Source organism: Nelumbo lutea, chromosome 8 (assembly GCF_056320005.1).
Source record: "Nelumbo lutea isolate HS-2025 chromosome 8, American lotus-T2T, whole genome shotgun sequence".
Taxonomy (NCBI): domain Eukaryota; kingdom Viridiplantae; phylum Streptophyta; class Magnoliopsida; order Proteales; family Nelumbonaceae; genus Nelumbo; species Nelumbo lutea.
The window spans coordinates 59,566,285-59,592,254 of NC_142691.1; the positions used below are offsets into that span (position 1 = coordinate 59,566,285).

The following is a 25,970-nucleotide window of genomic DNA, read 5'->3' on the forward strand; positions in this document are numbered from 1 at the left end:
TACCTCTCGTGACCTCACAGGCTATTTGGATGGAGACAAGAAACAACCAGAAATTGGCAGTCCTGAATACACCGTGTGGCGCAAGGAAAATGCCACAGTCATTTCTTGGTTGCTGGCCTCTATGACTCCTAGGGTGGCCAGAACTGTTCATCACTTCCCCACAGCTGCTAAAATTTGGGAGAAAGTATCTAAGACATATGGCCAGAAAAAGAACAATGCTAGAATCTACAGGCTGAACCAAGACATTGCAGCCCTAAGGCAAGGAGACATGTCCGTGGCAACCTACTTTGCAACACTTGAAGGCCTCTGGGAAGAGCTTGACCACCATTTGATCTTGGATTGGGAAAATGCTAATGATAAGGGGAGGCATGATAAGCAGATTGAGGAGGGCAGAGCCTTCAAGTTTCTGGCGAGTCTTGACCCTGTATATGAAGGTATAAGGTCACAGATTCTAGGGAGAGATGAATTACCTGAGCTTCACCATGTCTACTACCTGGTGAGGAATGAAGAAGTAAGGAGAAAGGAGATGCAAGTTGACTTCCAAACACAGTCAACAGAACTATCTAGAGAACATTCAGCCTTAGTCTCCACCAAGGGGAATAGATTTTCAGACAAGAAGTCCCTTAAGTGTACACATTGTGGTGGTGAGAAACACACAAAGGAGAAATGTTGGGTCCTGTACCCTCATCTGAAGCCAGCTGCTCTGAGAAAGGACAAAAGGCAACATAAGGGCCACACAGCAAGTGGGAATCTTGCCACCAACAACAGTAGTGACAACTCACAGAGTATTCAGACAGTGTCATCTTCCACCGCAACAGAGGCTGCCGACTCCTCTGGACCAAGTACTTTGGGCTTCACAGCTAGTGAGGTAGAGGTTCTCAGCCGGGCATTAGCCCGTCTGAAGAACAATTCTTTAGCTTCCACCTCTCTTGCCAAATCAGGTACAACATCTGCATTTAGTGCATCTAGTTCCATTAATTCTACCTCTTGGGTGATTGATTCAGGAGCCACTGACCATATGACACATATGTCCTCCTTATTCTCCACATATCATCTGTTGTCTGGCCAGGATAAGATGAGAGTAGCTGATGGGTCCCTCTCCACCATCTCTGGAAAGGAGGTGGTTGACCTAAGCAAGGATCTCTCTCTTAAATCAGTCCTACATGTTCCTAGTCTTACCTCAAATCTGTTGTCTGTTTCAAAGCTTACAAAAAACTTGAACTGTAGTATAACTTTCTATCCTTCTCATTGTGTCTTCCAGGACAGATTGACGAGGAGAACGATTGGGAGTGGTCATGAGTATGGGGGCCTCTACTATTTTGATGAAGATGTCAGCTCAGCCTTGCAAGCTTCTACTACTAGTCCAGAAAGTGTGGAGTCAATAGCTAGGCTACACTTGTGGCATGCTAAGCTAGGTCATTTGTCTTTTTCTTCCTTAGCAATATTGTTTCCCGAATTATGAAAGGGCATTCTGAGTTAGAGTTTAATTTGTGATGTGTGTCAAATGTCAAAACAATGTAGATCAATGTATCCAATTTCTAGTAATGAAATTCAAGCCCCTTTTGATTTGGTTCATTCTGATGTTTAGGGTCCTTCACCCATTGTTTCCATTGATGGCTTCCGTTACTTTATCAGTTTTATTGACCATTATTCTCGGTGCACTTGGATTTATCTGTTGAAAGGACGTAAAGAAGTTCCCCGGATAACTATGATGTTTTGCAAGATGGTTGAAACACAATTTGATAAAAAGAACAAGCAATTCCGTTCAGACAATGCAGCTGAATACTTTGAAAGATCCCTGAACTCATTCATGGAAGATGCAGGCATGTTGCATCAATCATCATGTGCTTACACCCCTCAGCAAAATGGGGTCGCTGAGCGCAAGAACAGGCATCTATTGGAGACAGCTCGAGCCCTTCTTTTCCAGCACAATGTGCCCAAGCAATATTGGTCTCAAGCTGTTCTTACTGCATCTTACCTGATAAATCGGATGCCATCTAAGGTACTGGGTATGAAGACCCCTTTCTCTGTTTTGTGTCCCACTCTTCCAGAATTTCCTCTTCCCCTGCGGGTTTTTGGTTGTACATGCTTCATACATGTGAAAGATCCAAAGAAGACCAAGCTAGATCCTAAGGCTACAAAGGGAATATTTTTTGGGTACTCTCCTACGCAGAAGGGGTATAAATGTTATGATCCTGTCTCCAAGAAAAAATATGTCACTAGGGATGTAGTCTTTTTTGAGTCTCAACCCTATTTCCAGTCTTCTCAGAATCCTCTTCAGGGGGAGAGTAGTGGGTTGGAAGAGGATTCTCATTCTCCCTTCTTTTTTGTTCTCATTTCATCACCTTCCACTACTACTAGCTGTAACATTCCGGGTCAACCTAGTGAGACTTCCACTGTGCCAGTTGCTTCTCCAGATTCAGCTGATGCTCCTGAAGGTTCCAGTAAACAAGAAAAAGAGATACTTACATACAGTAGAAGGAAGAAGGCCCCTCAACCTAATGACTGCAACCAGTTGAACTCAGATCAATCTGTCTCTACAATCCAAGGTAATTATGATTCACTCAATTCAGATTTGGATCTTCCTATTGCTCTCCGTAAGCCTGTTCGTTCTTGTACCACTCGGCATCCCATAGCCGATTATGTTTCTTACTCACACTTATCCCCTGCCTATCATTCCTTTGTGTCTGCCCTTTCCTCTGTATGTGTCCCTTCCAGGTATTCAGATGCGGCATCTGATCCGAGGTGGAAAGAAGCCATGAATGAGGAGATGAAAGCCCTAATGAAAGCAAGGACATGGGAATTGGTGGACCTGCCAGAAGGGAAAGGCACTGTTGGGTGCAAGTGGGTATTCACAGTAAAGCACAGGGAAGATGGGTCAATTGAGAGGTACAAGGCCAGACTTGTGGCAAAGGGATTTACACAAAAGGAAGGAATTGACTACAAGGAAACCTTTGCCCCAGTAGCAAAGCTCAACACAATCAGGGTTCTACTGTCACTAGCAGCAAAATTCTCTTGGGAACTTCATCAGCTGTATGTGAAGAATGCCTTCCTAAATGGTGATCTTCATGAAGAGGTATTCATGGAACCCCCACCTGGATATGATGTTGGAAAGAAGGTATGTAAACTAAGGAAAGCATTATATGGTTTGAAACAATCTCCCCGGGCATGGTTTGAGAGACTTTGTTTGGCCATGAAAAAAGTAGGGTACACTCAGTGCAGTGCAGATCATACATTGTTTACAAAGAGACAGGATGACAAACTTACAGCACTCATTGTGTATGTGGATGATATGGTGATTACTGGAAATGATGTGAAAGAGATGAAGAGGCTGAAAGAGTTCTTAGCTTCAGAATTTGAGATCAAAGACCTGGGAAATCTAAGATACTTTCTTGGAATTGAAGTTGCTAGATCAAGAGAAGGAATCTACATATGTCAAAGAAAGTATGTGCTAGATCTCCTAGAAGAAACAGGCATGATGGGGTGCAGGCCAGCAGAAACTCCAATAGAACCAAGCCATGGATTACAAGAATCAATGGGTGAGGAATACTGTGATAAGGAAAGGTACCAAAAGTTGGTAGGAAAACTGATATACTTATCCCTTTCTCGGCCAGATATTGCCTATGCAGTGCATGTTGTCAGTCAATTCATGCACTCACCAAAGGCCCCTCATATGAGAGCAGTGGAAAGAATCCTCAGATACTTGAAATTTGCCTAGGGAAAGGAATTTTATTCAGAAAAAACAGTAGACTTGAAATTGAAGCCTACACTGATGCTGATTGGGCTGGGTCCGTTGGAGACAGAAAATCAACCTCAGGTTACTGTACATTCTTGGGAGGAAACCTAGTCACATGGCGTAGTAAGAAGCAGAATGTTGTGGCTAGATCAAGTGCAGAAGCAGAATACCGGGCTATGGCACACGGGGTTGCTGAACTCTTATGGCTCAGGACTCTCCTTAATGAGCTTGGTATCAAGACTAAGGGTCCTCTCAAGCTGTATTGTGATAATAAAGCTGCTATCAACATTGCCAACAATCCTGTGCAGCATGACAGGACAAAACATATTGAAATTGATCGACACTTTGTCAGAGAGAAAATTATTTTAGGAGAACTTTGTGTGCCTTATACTCCACCAGAGATGCAGATTGCAGATGTATTAACTAAAGGGCTGGCATCAACGAAGTTCAGGGACATACTTGGCAAGCTAAACATGATTGATATTCATGCTTAGCTTGAGGGGGAGTGTTAGAATGTTAGAGTGATGTTCGACTGATAAGAGCTCTTATTAGCCCATTCTTATGTTTAACTTATCTTGTAACTTGGCTTGTGTTAATGGGCCTGGGTCTAATCCTGTTTAATGACTTAAGTCATCTGGGTGTCCCATCACTAATCAGGGGCATCCCAGTAATTTCTTGTACCTTGTACCATATTCATCTATAAATAAAGGACTGGCTGACTGGATAGAACAGTTCGACATTCTCTTCAGTTCTGTGGTTCTCTTATCCTCCTTGCTACTTCGAGTATAGCTCTTCAGATTACAATTTCATTAATTAAGAGTAATAAAACTTTACAAGGATCCCTTGGAGAGGCACGAGATGCAGCCTCCCCTAAACATTACAAGTGATCAGAAATAAAGATTACAAGGCTGTGCACAATAACCGATCCCTAGCAGACCCCTGTTTAGCAATATAGTATTTATGTAATTTGCAATGTATATTACATCATCACGGTTCAACCTCCAGTTTGACCATAGTTGAACCTCTGACCCGCTGAACCTCTCCCTTTTCCGGTTCTATGTCCAGTCCAGTTATATGAACATTAGTAAATATACCAATCATAAAGGGAAATCAAAATCAAACAAATTCACAAGGAAGGTTCAAATTGAGACCCCATACAATGTCACATGAAATATCTTTGGAGACAGAAGAGATAATTAGTAGTGGTGCTATTGAGACAAACTAGGAATTTTTTTTGAAAAGGTAAAAATAAGGAAAATAACCTAGGACCTGTTTGGTTAGGGGATGGCTAGGCCATAAAGCTCATGAAAGATCTTTTATGGTTGGGTAAAATGTTCTTTAAATGTCACAACCCACAATTATTCCTTTCTCATCCCTTATCACCCCCCCCAATTCCAGAAGGACCCGGGTTGCCTATGTTGCTTCCATCAAAATTCAACTTGAGGAAACCATTTACGAGTGGGTCCCAATCCTTCAGCAAGTATATGCTTCAGAAGTGTAATGGAAAATTAAAAATCCAAGTATATGACAAGTATCCTGTCTTTGGAAGGGACAGTCAATGCAACAAAATTTAGAATTACAAAGTGATTAGCTGGGCATTTAACAGAATGGAATGGCAAAACAGGATTCATTGTAGCTAACCCCATATAGTTGGGATAAGAATGGTTTAAAATGTCCCTAATTTCCCTAATATTTCCAAGATATATTTCCATTTTTGTGGGTAGCAACATGAAATTTTACCAGAATCGACATTTCCCCAGTGAACACTACCAGCACTATGTGGAGTACAACTGTACAAGAGATAATTTCCATGACATATTTTTATTTCCATTCCCATGGGTGGCGACAAGAAATTTTACTGGAGTCAACACATTCCCCATTGAACACTACCAGTACAATGTGGAATACAAGAGATAGTTTTTGTTGGTTGGGCTGAACTTGTTTAGGCCTTAGTTATTGGGCCTAAACTTGTTTAATGTTTTATTTGTCTAGGTGTCCCATCACTAATCAGGGGCATTCTAGACCATTCATGTAACACTATGTGATAAACATATATATAAGATAGTAGGGTCGGCTGAAAGGTTTTGAGCCACCATTCTCAAATTTTCTCTTCTTCTTCTTCGGCAATTGTGTTCCAGCAAACATGGTATCAGAGCATTAATCCATCTCCTGGTTACAGCCGCCGCCACCTTCTCTACTCTTATATATTCCTTTTTTTTTTCACTCTTCCCTATCTTGGTCACTATGAAGAAACCCTAGGGTTGACCGTAGAACACAACAAGGTCTATACCTAGGGTTTCCCTTGGTTGTAGGGCCCAAGGGGAGTTTGTCCCAGAAGCTGATGCCCTACTAGACTCCTTATAGCAGGTAGTAGCCGAATGGCTACTAAGAGAGATCTGTGTGGAACGGATCTAGGTGGAGGACAGATTTCGGTAGTCCTAGTACTGGTCGTAGGGGTGACTACAGTCTACGACAGCAGAAGTCAAAGCCCAGTAGAAGTCAGCAAGGTGCAGCGGTGGGTTGCTCTTGGTTTCAGATCTGTTACAAGTTCTCAGGACTGTAACAACCTCAGTAAGTCTGAAACAGAATTCTTTGTACTAAGTTTGCAATCGTGATCATTGTAAGAGGGAGGAGATGTCCTAATCTGTAGAATCCAAATCTGCACAGCTTGCAGATCACCAATGTGTTGTTGGACGAATACAATTTCAATGAATGGTCTGTTTCTGCCATGCTCTTCATTACTTTCCAGGAACTCACGGGTTATTTAAATGGGCAGAAGAAGGAACCTGAAGTGGGTAGTGTGGAGTACATAGTATGGCGTAAGGAAATTGCTACTATTATGTCCTAGCTGCTTGCTTCAATGACTCCAAGAGTAGCCAGGACTGTTCAACACTTTTCCACTACTGCTAGGATTTGGGAGAAAGTGTCTAAAACTTATGGACATAGAAAGAACAATGCCAGAATTTATAGGCTAAACCAAGACATTGCTGTCTTGAGACAAGGAGATATGACAGTTGCAACATATTTTGCAACCCTAGAAGGTCTGTGGAAAGAGCTTAATCACCACCTTATTCTTGATTGGGAGAATGCCAGAGACAAAAAGAGGCATGATAAACAAATTGAATAGGGTAGAGCCTTTAAGTTCTTGGTTGGTTTAGACTCAATGTATGAGAGCATAAGGTCTCAAAATTTGGGAAGGGATGAAATGCCAGATTTACATCATGTTTATTATCTAGTATGGAATGAAGAGGTCAGAAGGAAAGAGATGCAAGTTGACACTCAAATGCAACTAGCTGAATAGCCTGTTGAACATTCAGCCCCGATTTCTTCAAATCAAAAGGGGAACAAGTATTCAGACAATAGGCATCTTAAGTGCACTCATTGTGGAGGTGAAAGGCATGTAAAAAAGAAGTGTTGGGTTCTTTATCCTCATCTGAAACCAGCTGCCTTGAGGAAAGACAAGAAGCACCAGAAGGGTCAAGCAACAAGTGGGAACCTTGTTACTAGTCACAGTGGTGATAGCATACAGAACACGTCAACAGTTGCTTCTTCTCCCATGGGACAGACTGCTAATTCCTCCGTATCCGGGTCCTTGGGTTTCACTGCTGATGAGGTAGAGGTCCTTAGTCAGGCTTTAACCCGTCTAAGGACTAACTCTCTTGCTTCCACCACCCTTGCTAGATCAAGTATTGTCTCTACTTTTAGTGTAACTAGTTCTATTGACTCTACTTCTTGGATTATTGATTCCGGTGCAACTGACCACATGACACATATGTCCTCTTTATTTTCTTCCTATCACTTATTGTCTAGTCAAGATAAGATGAGAGTTGCTGACGGTTCTCTCTCCACCATCTCTGGGAAAGGGGTGGTTGACCTAAGCAAGGACCTGTCTCTTAAATTTGTTCTGCATGTTCCCAATCTTACTTTCAATCTCTTATCTGTTTCAAAGCTTACCAAGAATTTGAACTATAGCATAACCTTTTTTCCTACTCATTATGTCTTTCAAGACAGATTGACGAAGAGAACGATTGGGAGCGGTCACGAGTATGGAGGTCTATACTATTTTGATGCAGACATCAGTTCGGCCTTACAAACATCTGCTGCTAATAGTCAGAATAATGTGGAGTCAATAGTTAGGTTACATTTGTGGCATGCTAGGCTAGGTCATTTACCATTTTCATCATTAGAAGGGTTGTTTCCTGAACTGTTCAAGGGTATTTCAAGTCAAAGTTTAGTTTGTGAAATGTGTCAGTTGTCAAAACAATGTAGAACTGTTTATCCAGTTTCTAGTAATGAAATTCAAGCTCCTTTTGATTTGGTTCATTCTGATGTTTGGGGCCCTTCACCTCTTGTTTCTATTGATGGCTTTCGTTACTTTATCAGTTTTATTGATCACTACTCACAAAGCACATGGATCTACTTGTTAAAAGGACGTGATGAAGTGCCACGGATAAACATATATATAAGATAGTAGGGTCGGCTGAAAGGTTTTGAGCCGCCATTCTCAAACTTTCTCCTCTTCTTCTTCTCTTCTTCTTCGGCAACTGTGTTCCAGCAAACAGTTTTATAACATAAGTTGGTGATAATATTGTAGATATGTGAAGTAACAAATTATTGTCCACCTAACTTACAGGATTACCAGGTTGAACTAGCTCAATAATCATTTTAAACATATTAGTCTTTGTTTGTGTAATAGATTATTTGGTTGATCTATTACAACTATTTACATTTTCTATGAGTTTAAATCTTGCTTTTAACTCATTATTCATGAAGCTCTGAATCTTAAGGTTTACAGGGCAACTTCAGAACATATTCTTTTACCTATAACCTTAGTTCTTAGCTTGTTTAATGACTTGGAACAAGATAATAATTTAAAAAGGTGTGCCTATGCTTCTTTTATCATTTCATAAAATATCATTCTATATTTTGCATATTTTACAATGTTTCCACCATGTCTATAATTTTTACAATATTTCCAACATTTCCGACATTTTCTTATATTTGGATGACTGGCATTTTAAACCTTGGGGATAAGGCTTAGATGATGATGAAAGAGGTTAGCTGGCATGCTATGGATTCCTCATTAAAAAGATTGTTTCTTATAACCTGCTAATTGCTATATGACATGGTTAGTGACAACTGACTAGTTTCTCAACCATCAACTAGGAAGTATAACATCAAGTCAAGAAATCACCTCATCAAAATTCTTCCCTAAAAGTCTTGCTCTTTCTTGTCTTTCCTGCTTCAGTTGCCTAAACAGTCGTTGCTCTATGTGGTCACTAAGTATTGTTCTAGGCAGGTCTTTTGCACCAAGAACAGCACTCTGAGGTAAGGGCTTACGTTCTCCTCTTTCAATCTCTCCTATGTAGCAATTAGGACAAGTGTATTCAGCTTGCCCTCCATCATTCCTTCGACCATTAAAAAGGGCACATATTTGGTGTTGCCATGCTTCACATTTATCACATTGAACCCACTGCAAATCAAAATAAAAGGTAATAAGTCTTGAACAAAAAACATGAGAAAGAGAAAATAGAAAGGCACACAACTTACCCATTCTTCAGTTTCCTCATCATTTCTTTTCTTCTCCATCCTTGACTTCAAAATAGCAGTCCCATCAACCTCAATAGTGTCACTACGGGCCTCATTGTAGCAGGGAATACAGAAGTAGTGCCGTGTATCACCAGTTCCCACAGTATAATACATTGCATTCCTTTTGATGCGAGCACCGCAAGGGGTACAGTATATAGGTGGAGGTTCAAAAGTAAGCTTCTCCACTGCACACAACTGACAGGAGTTCTCACTCATTGAGTGTTCCATTGCTTGGTTTTTTTCAGCCTTTGATTTACTCTAGAAAGGAAATTTAAAATGAATGTAAGTAATCATTAGATAGGACATATAGTACAGAAAAAAGAGCTATCACTAAAATATATTTAACCTAGAGAAACAAGGTAATATACATGCAAGTTGAGCAGATGCACTGGTTACTGGTTAGAAAGAGTCAATAGAAGTGATTTTTTCTTTTGTGTGTGTGTGGGGTGGGGTGGAGGGGGGGGATACTCGGTCAGGAAGCAATTTGAAATTGTAAATAAAGGATGTAAGGAAAGGCTTAGGTAGCAAAGCTAGCAATAAATGTTGAAGGGTGCTTGGCAAAATCTGTATTGCACTTTATTCTTTTCAATCACTAAAACTTATGATAAATTACAGATAAAAGAAATTTTGATTTCAATATCAAGTATTCATGTTTTGATATATGATATGCACCACAACTTAAAATAACAACTATAGCATTTTTCTTGCCTTGGTATTGGAAATGTAGGGTGGAAATGCTTATTACTCTGTTGTTAGTTAATGGTCATCCACAAAACTTCTTGTATAATTGATTATTCCATATTCTTTTAATTTTTTTATGACTTCTCATAATTTTAGCACTTTAAGTTTCAAATACAATCTTAGGATTTACAATTTAAACCTCGATTTGATTGGATCCCACCCTATACGGTTTTCAGAGACAATTCCACTACAACACTCTGGTACAGCCCAATATGTATGGCTCACATGAACCATTAATGGCGAACCACCACTCAAATTTGAAATTACAAATTGAACTTTTCCTTGGGTTGGTTAAGCAGACAGATTGCCCTGCAGGAGGAACTCAAGTCCCCTTACATTCCAAACCCTACAGCATCAGAACCTCAAACTTAGACCCTTTAATCAAATTCTGAAGGGATTCAAAGCCATAAGTTGATATTTTGGGTTCTGAATAACGTTTCATTATCTTCTGTTTTTTTTATGGTGCTGCAATTTAATAATGCTGTGTTTGGTTTGATAGAAAATAAGAGAAAAATAGAACTTTGAGGGAAAATTCTTAAGGATTTTCACAACTTTCAGTTTCTCTCTTATGTTCAGAAATCCTGAATTGTTCCTTAACTGTCCATTTCTCTCTTATGTTCTATCAAACCAAGCACAACCTAAATTTCTTTTTACTATAAGAAAAATGTAAAACAAAAATGCCTTAGAAACAAGCGAAAAAGCAACCAGACCATCACTTAATTCTCAACTTGGAGCCAGTCCACAGAAAAACAAAGAAAATTGTTGAAGTGCTGCATAGGATGTGTATATGAAGACCATTTGTAAAATAGTCGATTGAAGAAAAAAAATATCAACAACATGTACCACATTCCCCCCACCTCCAATTTAGCCACAAAGATGAAATCAAATGATCTAAACAACTTAAAATAGTAAGGAGTTTCATATGCTAACCTGGCCAACCCACTGCCTGAGACCTCTAATATGTTCCCGAATCTGCTCAGGAGTGAACAGTTCAGTCAATGAGACACCCTTTATTTTTGGCTTCCCTGATTTAGTTCCAGAAACATTTTCAGAAGGTATCATGACAGATTCCTGCTTCATTTCTTGCTTAGCTTGATCGATCTTTTTTTCAACTTCCATGCTATCCATCTTAGAAACACCAACAGACTCATTAGGAATAACAAGCTCAACCTCAGGCTTCATAGTGTAGCAAGCATCAAAAGTATTTTCCTTTTTCTCACTTAAATTAGGAGAACCACCTCCAACAGAACTTAAAGATGGTTCCATCTTTACTTCCATAACCTCACACTTAACAGGCATAGAAACATCAACCTGTTGGCAAATGGTGGGTTGGGCATCCTGTGAAACATGCTGTTGGCTCATTGGAAACACTGATACAGGAGAACCTTCACCCTTGGGCATAACAGATGGGGAATGGTGCTCCATCTTGATTCGTTTCATTGATGACTGCAAGTCTTCTGAAATTTCACCAGTCGATGGACTAGACTTTGAAGTCAATCTAGAAACATCTGAAGTTTCAAAAGATTTCCAAGATCCACTAATCTGATTTGATAAGCTAGTTTCTGAAAAAGAACGAGCCCGTGCCTTGTGTGATCTTAAATAATTGTTGACAGGAACACAAACAGGACATTCTGATCCCTTGCAGCTTCTGTAATGTTGAACCAATCCCTTCGTCACATGGCAACGAGGATATGGACATTGATGTACAGTGCACCTCGCCATATGCCTCCACAACTTTTGTGCAGTTATGCAATGAACTGCTTGACATTTTCCTTCTGGAGCTGAACATCCACGAGCATGCCACAAGAATAGCAACCACCTCTGTTGATTCAACCACTGTCGTTCAAGTGTCACATTTCCAGGTCTACACGCTGAACCTCTTGAAGCAAAACGCACTGCAGAACCCTTCGAAAGAGAACCTTGACCTGATATTGAACCTTCTGATGATAGATGAGGCTTCTGAGCTTCATCTTGCCCTGTTACACCTTGACAAAACTCCTTTACACGCTGCTCATGACATGACTGGTCTGGGATGTGGGACTTCTGTTTTTCAGAATGCGATTGCCCCTGGAGTAGTGATTCAGAGTGCACTCCAGAAGAGATGCAACTAAAATCACTGTGTAAATCTGCAACTTGCTGGTGTGGATGCATTATTTGTGGCATTTGCTTTGAATTATTTGACACTGATAGATAAAAATCTGCTGGCCCAGAAGGATGAGAGACCAACTGAGTGCATCTGGAATGGTCTTCAGAAGCACTCTGCTGGAACTGATCCTGCAAATCACTAAGTTGGAACTGTTCAGGAACTTGTGAGTGCAGAACTTCATTATGAGATTCCATTACATGCTCAGGCATTGCTTGACCACCAAGACTGGATGACAGTTGAGGCTGCCTGAACACATCATTCTTTGATAAAAGGTTCAGGTGCTGCTGACTTTGTTGCTTTTGTTGATGTTGATGTTGAAGGAATTGTTGCTGTTGAAACTGAAGAGGCTGTGATTGAAGCTTTTGCAGTTGTTGCTGTGACAAATGCTCTCGGTTCAAATTGGAAGATTGAAAATTCATCTTTGGTGACTGATCAGTAGTTTGGACCTTTATATATGGTGTTTGTTGTATAGCCTGCAAGTTTGTTTGATTGGCTATCAAGGGAGAGTTGGTTTTTGACTTACACTGCAAGGTCACGGTGTTAATATTTTGGTTATTAATCATAGGTGCAACAGATGTTGTAGGTCCATAAAGGTTTCCTGGCCCAGATAGATCAGCAGCGCTAATCCCATATCCATCACTTCCTGAAGGATTCATTTGCTGGGACAATGCTGTTGGAAGAAAAGGGAGAAGTGAAATTAAAAAAGTGAAAAAAAATGGCAAACTCTCTTGTTCCTTGCATACCAGATGCGTGTGCAGAGAAGAGAGAGGAAAGAAATATATACTTTGCATTAATTGTTGCTGACGTTAAGGATCAAAATGCTTATGTAAAGGTTTTGGTGACCTACCATAGGAAGAGGCAGTCAGATAGCCTTCAGAAGCTGCAGGCCCATTGATGAGTTGTATATTGTTCCCCACCAACCCCATCCCGCCATTTAGAGCTCCATTTGAAAATTGATAAGAGGATGGCTTTGGATGCAAGCTAGATCTCATATTAGTGTTCATTTGCCCTCCAAGGTTGTGCAAAACACTTCTGTTTTGACCACCAATGTACTGTTTTGGCTGCTGATGTTGCTGTGAGACTATAGTAGCTTCAACACTGGAAAATCCTCCAACACTATTACAAGATTCAGAATTCATGTTAGACTGGTTACTAACTAATCCAGGTGTAGGAATCATTTGACTTGCTATTCTTTGCACACCCATTGATGAAATCATGTTATTTCCACCAGATCCAATGGGGACATTTGCAGACAATTGCTGATATCCATTAGGTAGGGATCCTGCAGAAGATAAAAAGGTTACCTCAGACAAAGCCAAGTCAATAGAATTAATTTATGCAATTAAGATGGATTTACCATCAGATATATTGAAAGAACCACTATGTATACCACCTGATGACCCATTGGTGGAGGGCAGCAAACTGTTTGAGTTAACAGTGTTTGGTGTTATGGTACCACAAGCACTACCAGCAACCACTGAATTGTTTATAGAGGAGGTAACTGTTGGGTTTGAGTTTCCACTTTGTGGCATCCCGGGGGTTGGTATCATCATGCCAATAGATGGAGAAGATGACATTTGTTGGTTGTGCTTATTTGCAGGTGCACGTTTTATCAAAGAATGCAAGCGGAGCTCCAAAGTATCCAAGTTCATATACTCCTCCTGATGTAACAAAGAGGCAAAGTCAGAAGAAAGAACATATCTGTATGCAGATGAACTTTTTCTTTTGATATATGTATGTGGATGAACATTTACTGAATAAAATTTATAATATGGATAACAATTCTAGAAATCAAATGGTTTCATGTCAGTTTTTTACACAACCAAATATTGGAGGGAAGGTAAGAAACAGAAAAAATAGTAAATGTTCTGAAACCAGAATATGGTAATGGCTGCTACCAGGAAGGGGATTTTGGGAATGATTTGAATGGGAGAAATGTCAACTTCTCCCTCTCAGTTGACCACAATAAACAAGAGGGCTTTATTTTTCCTTTTCTTTTTTTTTTTGATAAATGAGAGTAGTTTTATTAATTCAAAAAATAGTAGTACATTCAGCCTAGGAAGAGGCACGAGGTGTTACCTCCCCCTAGGACTGAGTCATAAACACTAAACAAACACAAGCCTGAAACACAGTTACAAAGTGGCCCAAAACAGATCTTCCCTTGACACCCCTTGCTTTGGCCAAAGAATCAGCCATTGCATTTGCTGATCTGCTGACCCACTGAAAACTGACTGACATATTCCTTGTCAGCCATTTAACTTTCTTTAACAGATCCCTGTAGCCCCAACAAGTTGTCTCTGGACTTGTCAACCAGCCCACTACTACCTTGGAATCCCCTTCTACTATCAAATTATTCACTCCAAGTTGACTGGCCATCTGTATACCTTGTACTGCTGCTAGTATCTCTGCCCTTACAGAATCACCAACACCCACTGGTCCTGAAAATAAAGACAACATGTTGCTACCTTTGTCTCTCAGAATCCATCCTATTCCAGATGGCCCTGGGTTACCTTGGCAGCTACCATCAAAATTCAGTTTTACCACTCCATCCGGTGGGGATTCCCATTCAGCTTGTAATTTGTTCTTTGTGGAGACTGTAGAAGCCACTGCTGCCCAGTTTCTCCTTAAGTCATCAAACGAGTAATCTGCAAACAAGTGTGAAGATTTTACCCACGAGACTGTCTTTGTCATTATGCATTCCTTAATTTCAGCAAGACTTCTTTCCTTCTCTTGAAATATTTTAGCATTTCTCTCCTCCCATAAAGTCCACAAGGTAGTGGCTCTGATACATTTCCACATTAGCTTCCCTCTTTTTGTCAATCTCTCAAAGGCAGCCGGAATGAACAGTAGCTTTACTACGGAGGGCAAGTTCCACCTGCACCCAAATAGTGCAACAACCCGGTTCCAAATATTGGCAGCAAAAGAGCACGATATAGGGTTATATTAAACTATAACCCTATATTTTGGAAAGGGAATTTATTAAATTATAAATGAGGTGAAATACAACAGATTGGAAAACCAACCACCCAAACTATTCCCAAAAAGTACTTCAGGTTACCCAAATCTTTCGTATTAAAATGGTCCTGTAGGAATTTCTTCAACCTGTCAATCCCATTATTGTCACTCCCAGTTATGACAATATCATCCACATACATCACTAGCAAGATTTTCCCATCTTTTGAGTCATGGCTGAACACAGAATGGTCTACCTGACACTATTTCATCCCAAAGTCTTTCACTACTTCATTGAACCTGCCAAACCATGCGCGTGGAGATTGTTTCAGTCCATAAATTGCCTTTTTGAGTCTACAAACCTTACCACCCTCCCCCTGAGCAACAAACCCCAGCGGTTGCTCCATATACACTTCCTCAATGAGATCACTATGTAGGAAAGCATTTTTTATGTCAAGTTGCACAAGAGGCCAATCATACATAGCAGCTAATGAAATCAACACCAGAATTGAACCAATTTTAGCCACAAGAGAAAATGTCTCCATATATTCCACACCATAGAGCTGAGAATAGCCATTGGCCACTAACCTGGCCTTCAATCGCTCCACACTGCCATCTGGAAGATACTTCACTGTGTAGACCCACTTACACCCAACACCATGCTTACTAGGAGGAAGAGCAGTGAGTTCCCACGTGTGATTGTGTTGTAGAGCAGAGAGTTCCTCTTCCATGGCTTGCCGCCACCCTAGGGAGGTAAAGGCTTCCTGGACAGTCTTGGGAATGGAAATAAATGATAGCAATGATATAAAGTTCCAATGAGAAGCAGAAAGGTGAGCAGCTGAAACATAGTGTGAAATAGGATGAAAGTACAAGTGCGTTTACCTTTCTGTAGGGCAATTAGAAGATCAAGGTCCAAGGGAGAAGAAGCAATGACAGGATCTGTCGACAAGGGCTAAATTGGAGGAGGGGTCGGTGCTCTTCTGTGAGTATACACTTGTCTTATTGGTGGCATATCAGTAGTAACTGGCACGAGAGGTGAATCTACAACCGGATTGGAAACCACGAGAAGGGGATCCGCAACAGGGACGGGAAGAGGAACTACGGGGGAAGGAGAAGAAACCACAGTATTCGAGAAAAAAGGAACCGATTCAAAGAATGTGACATCGGAGCACACAAATGACTTATGGAAGCTAGGGTTATAGCACTTATACCCTTTCTGAGTCCTTGAGTAGCCAAGGAAGATATACTTAGTAGCTCATGCATCTAACTTGTCTAAACCAGGCCCCGAGTTTTGAACAAAACAAACACATCCAAAGACTCTTGGGGTGAGAGGAAACGGAGACAAGGTGTGAAACAACACCGAGAAAGGGGATTGACTTCCAAGGATGGACATGGGCATCTGATTGATGAGAAAACAGGTACATTCATATTAAGCATCAAAGACCGAGCAGTTTCAAGGAGATGTCGATTTTTCGATTTAGCTACACCGTTCTGTTGTGGGGTGTAGGCACAAGAAGTTTGATGAATTATCCCATGGTGCTCTAAGTATTGCTGAAATGGTATTGAGGTGTACTCTTTGGCATTATCGGAGCGAAGAATTTTAATATGAACACCAAATTGTGTATGTATTTCAGTATAAAATTTTTGAAAAATAGAGAACAATTCACTGCGATCTTTCATAAAATAAATCCATGTCATCCTTGAAAAGTCATCAACAAAAATTACAAAATACTTATATCCATTGTATGACATCATTTTGATCAGACCCCAGGCATCAGAATTAACTAAAGAAAAAAAAATCAAGACATGACTATCAACTCTTGACTAAAAGAGACTCTATGATGTTTCCCAAGCTGACATGATTCACAAAATCCAAAGATGAAAGATGACTCAAGGAAGGAACCAACAACTTCAGAGCCTTGAGAGAAGGATGACCAAGTCTGTCGTGCCATTGAAGAGTAAGAGACGACTGAAAAGCTACTGGAGGGCCACCACCATCAAGGTAATACAATCCACCTGCCTCATGCCCTCCACCAATCTCCATCCCCGTCTTGAGATCCTAAAACACACAAGAAGAGAGATAAAAGGTTATGGAACAACTAAGTGACTTGGTTAATCTACTAACAGACATAAGGTTAAAGGGGAACTTGGGGACATATAAAACAGAGGATAAATACAAGGAGGAGAGATCAACATCACCAACACCACAGATGAGAGATGTAGAACCATTAGCAAGAGTAACTGTTTCAGATGTGGAGGACCGAGAAAGAGAAGAAAATACATTAGGAGTCCCAGACATAGGGTCCCAGGCTCTAGAATCAATGACCTAGTGTGAAGGCTTGGAAGCCAAGCAAGCCATACCTGAATGGGCAAGGGTAGTTGTGTTCTACTGAGAAGATGTCTGAAGGAACTGCTCATATACTGCATGGGGTACACCCACCATCTCCTTCCCAGAAACACCAGTAGATGTGGAGGGGATCGGGTCAGTTTGCTGACTTTCAGTAGTTGTACCACTACCATTTATCACAGCATGGTTAGCCTAAGTGTTGGGTGGACCATGTAAATCATAGCAGAAATTAACAGTTTGCCCCTCTAATCCACAGTATGTATACTTCCTAGGGGCATTACTTCTTCCTTTACCACGACCTCCCCTTGAGTCCCGACCTCTACTCCGGCCACCAGCACGGCTAAACATGGGACCACCACAGCTACCTAGAAGTCCACGACCACCACCACCACCTCTATTTCCACGGTCTGCCCCTCTAGTCACCACAAACCAGATCTGTATGAGAGAGAAGAATGCTCTATAGACTTAATAGATGTCCTCCTAAGGCGGGCAAAAACTTCTTCAAGTGAGGGAATAGCAGACCCCCCCCCCAGTATTTGTGCTCGGACAGGCTCATATTCAGCCTTCAAACCCACTAGAAACCTTGTCACATCAAGTTGCTCACGTTGTTGTTGTTGAATCTGAACATCCTGTGACAGAGGATGATACACATTGAGCTCATTTCGGATATTCCTCAGACTTGCATAGTATTCCTCCAAGCCTTGACTGCCTTGCTTCAGATTAAAGTACTCTTGGTATAACTGATACATCCTAGTTGTATTGTCTTGCCCGGAATACATTTCTTAGCATGATCCCAGATTTCTTTAGCTGTATCTAGGAACATAAAGTTTATGCTAATTTTTTGTTCCATGCTATTCCATAGCCATGTCATTTTTTGTGCATCTTCTTGTTCCCAGTCACTAAACCCTAGAGAATCAGAGGAGGGTTTCTCCTCTCTCACATGTTTTACTTTTTTCTTGGCCTTTAAAAACACCTCCACAGATTTTTCCCACGGCACATAATTCTCACCATTCAACTTAATAGATGTCATTTGAACATTTACGTAATTTGGAGAAATCACAACACCTGTTTTATTGTCATTCCCATCTCTAATCGATGCCATTTTAACTAAGTCACCTTACCTCAAAAAGAAATCACTTTCACCTTCAAATATTCAGCACAACCTCACGCACTTCCACAAAATTTATCTCACTTTCAGTACCACCACCTTCTTCAAATACACATTACACATCAAATACAAAAGCTGAAATCACTCGGTCATTAAATCAAACACATGTACTGCACACTGCAGAACCACTCACACACCAAATACAAGAGCTGAAATCACTCAGTCATTAAATCAAACACCTATACTGCACACTGCAGAACCATTCACACACCAAATACAAGGGCTGAAATCACTCAGCCATTAAACCAAACACTTACACTGCACTCTGCAGAACCAACTTGTACTCAGTTGAACACTGTTCACCCGAACCTGCTCTCTTCACACCATCAAATAGAGAGCTTCCTACCAATCACCACAAACAGCCACTGCACCACAAACCGAAGGCATGAAGGCCTCCTACAGAGAAAAACGAGCACTCCTTTCCAACCTTTCCCTTAATCTCCCAATGGTTCTTGAGAAATCTGCAAAACCCTAGAGAGGAGGTGATAAAAAAACTGGGTAAACCAGAATAAAAGAGCAAGACGAGCAGATCTGAACTTGTTACATGCACTCAGATACCATGTGAAAACCTTATTTAGTCCTAAGTTACAGTAGAGAAGAAGAAGAAGAGGAGGAGGAGAAGAAGAAGAAGGGTTCGGCCAGTAGAGGAAAATCAGTCCTCTCTCTAGTCAACCCACTTGTATTTATCTCAAATAACATAGTTACAAGAAAGACCATATTGTCCCTCATAAGTGATGGGACACAACTTAAACTTGAATAAAACAGACCTTTCACTCTCAAATATATAAACCCAAATGACCAAAATACCCCTGTTTTGTGTACTCTAACACTTTCCAAGGGGAACATGATAAAGTGTGAGGCGCACATTTTGCATTCCAACAATCCATGAATACTTCCAATGACCCTGTGCCACAACCTATCACCTTCTAGGGAAATCTCCAAAGCCACTTACCTAGTAGAGTTATATTCCTCTTAACCAAATTACCAATACCCAATCCTCTCTATTGGCTCGTTCCCATTTTATCAAATGGTCTTTTTTCTCATCACTCTGCACAAGAAATCTCTCACACTATTTTCTAAGCTCCTAGCCACTTTACCTAGTCTAAAGGTAGAAAGGAAGGAAGTGGGCAGGTTGGGTAAGGTAGATTGATCAAGGTGATTCTACCTCCAAAGATACATAGTTCCTGTTCCGCATAGCCAACTTTTAACACAAATCTTTCTATAACAAGTTGCTATAAGCCTTTTGTTCTTGGATAACCCCCCAGCCCCGAAGGCATGCCAAGGTACACTAGGGGCCATATTTTACCTTCACAAATCACAACCGAGTATCCTGCCATTAATTGTTGCTGTCCTCTCTCATGTTGATACCTGCCACAACTTTTCCCCCAATTAACCTTCAAACTCAAGATCCTCGGAAAATTGTGCACTAAAACTTTTAGATTCATCATTCTAGCCTCATCACAATCCTTACAAAAAATGATTATATCATCTGCAAACTACAAGTGAGTTAGTCATTTCATTTCTTCCAACCTTCCAGCCCTTAATCAAATTGCCTAAATCAGCCTTGACGATCAATCTACTTGATAAATTCACAGCAATAGTGAAAAGGAAAGGGGAAATGGGGTCATCCTGCCTCGAACCTCTTTTATCCGGGATGAAGTCCCTAGACACTCCATTTATCAACATCGAAAAGTGTACTGAGTTAATACACCCTTTGATCCACATTCCCCATCTCTCTCCCAACCCAATCTTTTCCAATAAGCCCAAAAGGAAAGACCAATCCATCATGTCATAAGACTTTTCTAAATCTAGTTTATAGATTAAGGCCTCCCCTCCTAGCTTCCTTTTCTTTGCCAGACACACATTTGCCACTAGGATTTGATCCACAATTTATCTCTCTTCTACAAAAGCTCCTTGGTTCTAAGTGATGACAATTGGCAAAATGGTTTCCCATCTTCTTGCCAAGACTTGGTAATAATCTTATAGAGAATCACCTTCGACAATCAGGTTGGTCAGGCCTAGTCTTCTTGTGATACGGAGGCCATTTAAGTATTTAACACTGCTACGACTTCAGCTGTTGTAGAGTCTGCAGTCCCTAATGGTCCACTAAAGAACCACAAAGGACTACCATCCCTCCTCATAAACGCACCACCACAACCAGCTAGACCTGGGTTCCCTAGAGCACTTCCATCAAAGTACAAGGTCACCTCCTCCTCTTCCCTTGACTAGGGAAGGTTAGTAGTTCTTATAGAACTAGGTGAAGAACAGCAGCTCCACCAGGTTCTGCTAAAGCATGTTTAGAGAGAGGTCTTTGTACATCTTGAAATCCAGCATCCACAAATTGCATAAGTGAGAGATATGAGAGCTTAGGTCTTCCAAGGTTCTAGCTTTGTTATTAAAAATGTGGTTGTTTGATTCTTCCCAAACATGAAACACCCTACATGACTGCTTGGGCCACCGTGTTCTAGTAGAGTTTGCCCCTTTGACTTAGCCCTCTCCCTTGTCATTGCCACAGAAAACATGAGGACCTTGGAGACTGGCTCACTACCTAGATGAGGCTAGAGATCTGTTATACTCCTTGAATGCATCTTTAATCTGGATTACCCGGACTTTAAACTCTGTAGCAGATAAATTAGACAAGTCTGGTGCTCACAGGGAAAACTTTATAGTAATAGTATAATGCCTTTGTAACCTGTGTGTGACTAGCCTTTGTACATCATCTTGTGTACTCTCTTTTCTCTCTTTTATAAAGTTTAACTCTTTTTCTCAAAAAAAAAAAAGAAAAAAAAAAGAAAAATCTTATAGAGACTCCCTATGAGACTTATAGGTCAAAAATCCTTTGGAGCTTTAGCTTCTTGCAGCATTTGCTCCCAGTGATATTTCCCCGATATGATGAAACTCAACAAAGACATCCATCAGGTCATCTTTTATAATCTCCCAAAAATCCATAGAGAAACCATCAAGGCCCGAAGCTTTAGATCTCTACATAGAAAACACCATGTCATGGACCTCTTCCTCACTGAAACTCCTCTCTAAAAGAGCTGCTTGGGTTTCAGGCACTCAGTCCCAGACCAAATCCTACTCATCAAGGTTCCCTTCTCCTATTGTGGCAAAAATTGATTTAAAATGATCCACAAAGACCTCAATGATGTCCTCCTCCAATATTCTAGGGAGTGAGAGACTTTTGTGCTACCATCTCCTTCCAAGAGCCACTTACACCAAGATTTTTGTCTCCAAGAAATTTCTTCTTTCCTCAACAACTCTTCTAGGTGCACTTTTAGACTCCACCTTTCTATTCCTTCCTTCTGACTAACACTCCTAAATCCTATTTTTCAAGTTATTCAAGGTGGGCAGGAGTCCTTTGGCTGATCAGACTGAGATTTTCAGCAGCTGGTGAAGAATTCAAGGTGGAGTTAAAATCAAGATCCTTGGACTTGCATTCCTTTTGCTGTTTGCTGGGAAATATGGAAGGAAAGAAACAGAGGGAGCTTTAAGGAGAAAGAGAAAAGAATGGAAGAGTTGGTAGCTGCTATTAGTTCAACAGTTATTGGCTGGGTGCTATTGCTTCCAGAGTTTCAACGACTGCAGAAAAAAGACTTTGGAGCTAAATTTTGGTCTACTCTAAAGTCTTGAAAGGAGTACTGAGATTTGACTTGCTTCTGAAATGGTGTTTCTTTTTTGTTTTGTAGCTTTCATTGCTGTAACCAGGAGGGGGTGACATCTTGTCACTTAACTATGTTGTATTGTTTTTTTCGTTTTAGCAATAAAATATCTTTTTTTATTTATCTTCAAAAAATATCCTCTTTAGAATTCTGTTTTATGAGTCATCTAATCTTCCAAATTCTTGCTTGTTCCAATCTTTTAACCTTTTTTCAACCTCTTTAGTTTTCCAATGAATCTCACTCCCTTTTTCCTCACATTAATTCCACTTTCCCTCCACCACTCTTTTATCTTTTCCTTGAACTTAGGGACTTCCAACCACATGCTTTCAAATCTAAAGGGTGTATGGGCCCCAAGGAAGGTTTCCTTATTTAGGAACAAGGGAAATGATCAAAGGTTACCCTGGGGAATGCTTTCACAACTAAATTTCCCCACAACCCCTCCTAATCTATAGTGAAAAGGAACCTATCCAACTTAGAGCACACTGAGACTTCCGGAAATTTGACTAGGTAAAGGAGGCTTGTAGTATAGGGACTTCCTTCAACTCTAAGGACACAATCACCTCATTGAACCTTCTCACACTAGTGGTTATGACTCGGCTTGGGTTATTTGTTTCATTTGTGTATCTTATTACATTAAAATCACCACCAAACACCAACGTCCCTCCCATAAACCCCTAATTGCACTTAATTCTTCCCATGAGAGTCCTTTTCTCGATATGAGTTAGGGCCATACACATTTGTTAAGACGCATTCCTTTTCATTTTTTTTTTTATAATTGACCCATTCCCTTCCATTACCCACATTCGTTTCTTTTATAGAGACTGAGAATTGACCAATCAATTCCTCTTGACAATCCACTTCCCCATTTCTCCACACTTCCCCAGCTCAACCCTCTGCTACTCCAAATACTCCTTATCCATCTTCTATCTAGTTCAAAGAGCATTGTGTCTTGTAACATTAAAATATCCAGTCTCTCCTTCCTTAAACATTTCTTATCAATCTTCTTTTTTATCATTCCCTAAACCACTCACATTCCAACAGAGGATCTTCATTATAATCTTTTAAGACCCCTAACCTTCTCCCCTATACTACAGCTTGCCTCTCCTCTTCTCTCTCTTCCTACTCTCGCTTTTATCATGACACCCCACAGGCCAGTTTCTCAACTTCATTCATCTTCCTTTTTCTTTGTTTTTCTTTTTTTTTTTTTTTTGAAGAATAAAAGAAAAAATTTAGTGATAAAATAAAAAGCAGATTACAGCACTAACAGGGGTGTTAAGATAACACCCGAACCCACTACCAACAACAGCAAGGCTTACAATGACACAAGACTAACCAAAGAAAGACTGAGACCCCCCCCCCATACAGCAAGGCTTACAAAGACACAAAACTAACAAAAGGAAAGACTGAGAACCCCCCCCCCCTTCATACATTGGCTAGTCTTCAGGATCAAACGTCGTGCCCTGCCCGTCATCTTCCTCATCCCAAACTTCTTAATTGATTCTTTTTTAGAACTCTTATGTCTTTTTTAGAAAGGTAATAATCTGCTTCTTCACTACCTTGCTTCAAGCACAAAGTATCGATACACCTCCATGTATCAGCATAGGTGTATTGGTACTTTTAACGATACTCCCCCCTTTTTTATTTTCTTTTGATTTTAAATTTCAGCTTTAAATATAATTATATATATTATTTAAAAAAAAATTCCGAAAACACCTGTAAACAGGTGTATTGGGAACCAAAAGATATGATACAATATGCCCAATACGGGGCATATCGTATCGAAATCTTGATCCTTGGCTTCAGGTAATCTTTCCCCACTTCAATGTCTTTTGTTGGTTTCCAGGCCCCACTTCTCTCTTATCGCTTTGTTCATCCAACTCTACAAACAGTGCTAAGTTTTCTAAGACCGTCCCCATAATTTCTTCCTCCTCCAGAACCACTCCCCTCTCTCTTCCTTTCTTTCCCACTGCACAAGGATCATTTTCCGCACCAGGAAAGGAGTTAGCAACTGGATCTGCAAACATAACTTGGAGTCGACCACCATAAATTGGAGTGCATTATTACCACATAAAAAAACTAATCTGTCTCCATATAAGTTGGGACAGGTCAGTGTTGCATGGACTATACTAAATGGATGATGTGTCTGGGACACTTCTATGTAAAATTTCCTTTTTATCTCCTAGTATTTTGGATAAGTAAATGAAACATTTTATTAATGAACATCATAAATGTGGAAAATTACATACAGCCCTTAGGAAGGGTAGTGACTACTACCCCACCTCAATATCATTACAACTATTACAAGCAAGCCCAATATAATCGATTCCTGCTAACCCCTTGCATAGATAAAACATCGGATAACCCATTTGACAATCTCTACATCAATTGTGTCTCTATAACCATGCTCCTTGTCAACCATTCAATCTCTGCACCCATATTATCTCCTAGTTTATTTGACATAAATGAACAGTTGATGTGTGTTAGAATTCAGGTCTGCCTTAGAGTTTGGCCTGACTGAGTTCAGTTATGTAGAAGAAGAGAGAATGATAGAGAAAGAGAGAAAGGGAGAAAGAGAGAAGAGAGAATTCTGGTTCGAACTGAAAGAGTCAATTTGTCCTCTCCCATTCGGCCAGTAAGAATTTATATTAATATTAAAACATAACTGAAAAGACCTATGTGCCCTTACTTAAGTTAAGAGCACATATTTCAACACAACATTACAGATCAGCAACATCAATCTAGGTATAAAGACAGAAATACCCCTACGCTAACACTCCCCCTCAAGCTGGTGAGTATATGTAGTCCACACTTCCCCGACTCAAACCTTTTGTAAATAAGTCAACCCATTGATTTCCTGTATTAACATGTGTAGTGTCTAGCTCTCCATTCAGCACCTTCTCCCTCACAAAGTGACAGTCAACCTCAATATGCTTGGTTCTTTCATGAAACACTGGATTCGAGGAGATATGAACCGCAGCCTGATTATCACAGTAGAGCTTCATTGGAGTGTTAATGTTGTACCCTACTTCCTGTAGAAGGTTCCTTAGCCACACTAACTCACAAGCGGTATGCGCCATAGCCCTATATTCTGCCTCTGCACTGCTTCTTGCCACAACCGTCTGCTTCTTACTTTTCCATGTCACCAGGTTACCTCCCAGAAACGTGCAATAGCCTGTAGTAGACCGCCTATCAGACATAGAACCGGCCCAATCAGCATCAGAATACCCTTCTATTTCAAGTTTTCCCCCACTCTTGTATATCAAACCGCGACCCAGGGCCCCTTTTAGATACTTCACAATTCTCAGAACCGCATTCCAGTGAGGAGTCAGAGGTTTTTTGCATGAACTGGCTTACCACACTAACTGCAAATGAGATGTCTGGTCTGGTAATGGTTAGGTAGTTCAGTTTGCCCACAAGTCGTCGGTATCTGCCAGGGTCTTCAAACACTTCACCCATATCACTACTTAGCTTGGTATTTGTGTCCATGGGTGTTTCAGCTGGTTTGGCACCCAACAAGCCTGTTTCATCCAGCAAATCAAGCACATACTTCCTCTGGCACAGATTAATCCCATACTTGGATCTCGCTACCTCTATCCCCAAGAAGTATTTTAGTTTACCCAGATCCTTTG

The 25,970-nt window shown here is 40.6% G+C and overlaps 1 protein-coding gene across 2 annotated transcripts in view; it reads right to left on the minus strand.

Annotated features, from left to right (window-relative positions):
• The window catches only part of LOC148844441 (histone acetyltransferase HAC1-like), a 74,294-nt gene that overhangs the window by 33,748 nt on the left and 14,576 nt on the right, over positions 1 to 25,970 (minus strand). Inside the window, exons 5-9 of one of the 2 annotated variants that reach the window (XM_088960103.1) lie at positions 13,606 to 13,873; positions 13,060 to 13,494; positions 10,997 to 12,882; positions 9,287 to 9,583; positions 8,931 to 9,209 (exon numbers count right to left, since the gene is read on the minus strand). In XM_088960103.1, coding sequence (XP_088816229.1) covers positions 8,931 to 9,209; positions 9,287 to 9,583; positions 10,997 to 12,882; positions 13,060 to 13,494; positions 13,606 to 13,873 — 3,165 coding nt within the window. Of the gene's footprint in view, positions 1 to 8,930; positions 9,210 to 9,286; positions 9,584 to 10,996; positions 12,883 to 13,059; positions 13,495 to 13,569; positions 13,874 to 25,970 lie in introns of both variants that reach the window. The other variant, XM_088960102.1, reaches the window with a different exon arrangement.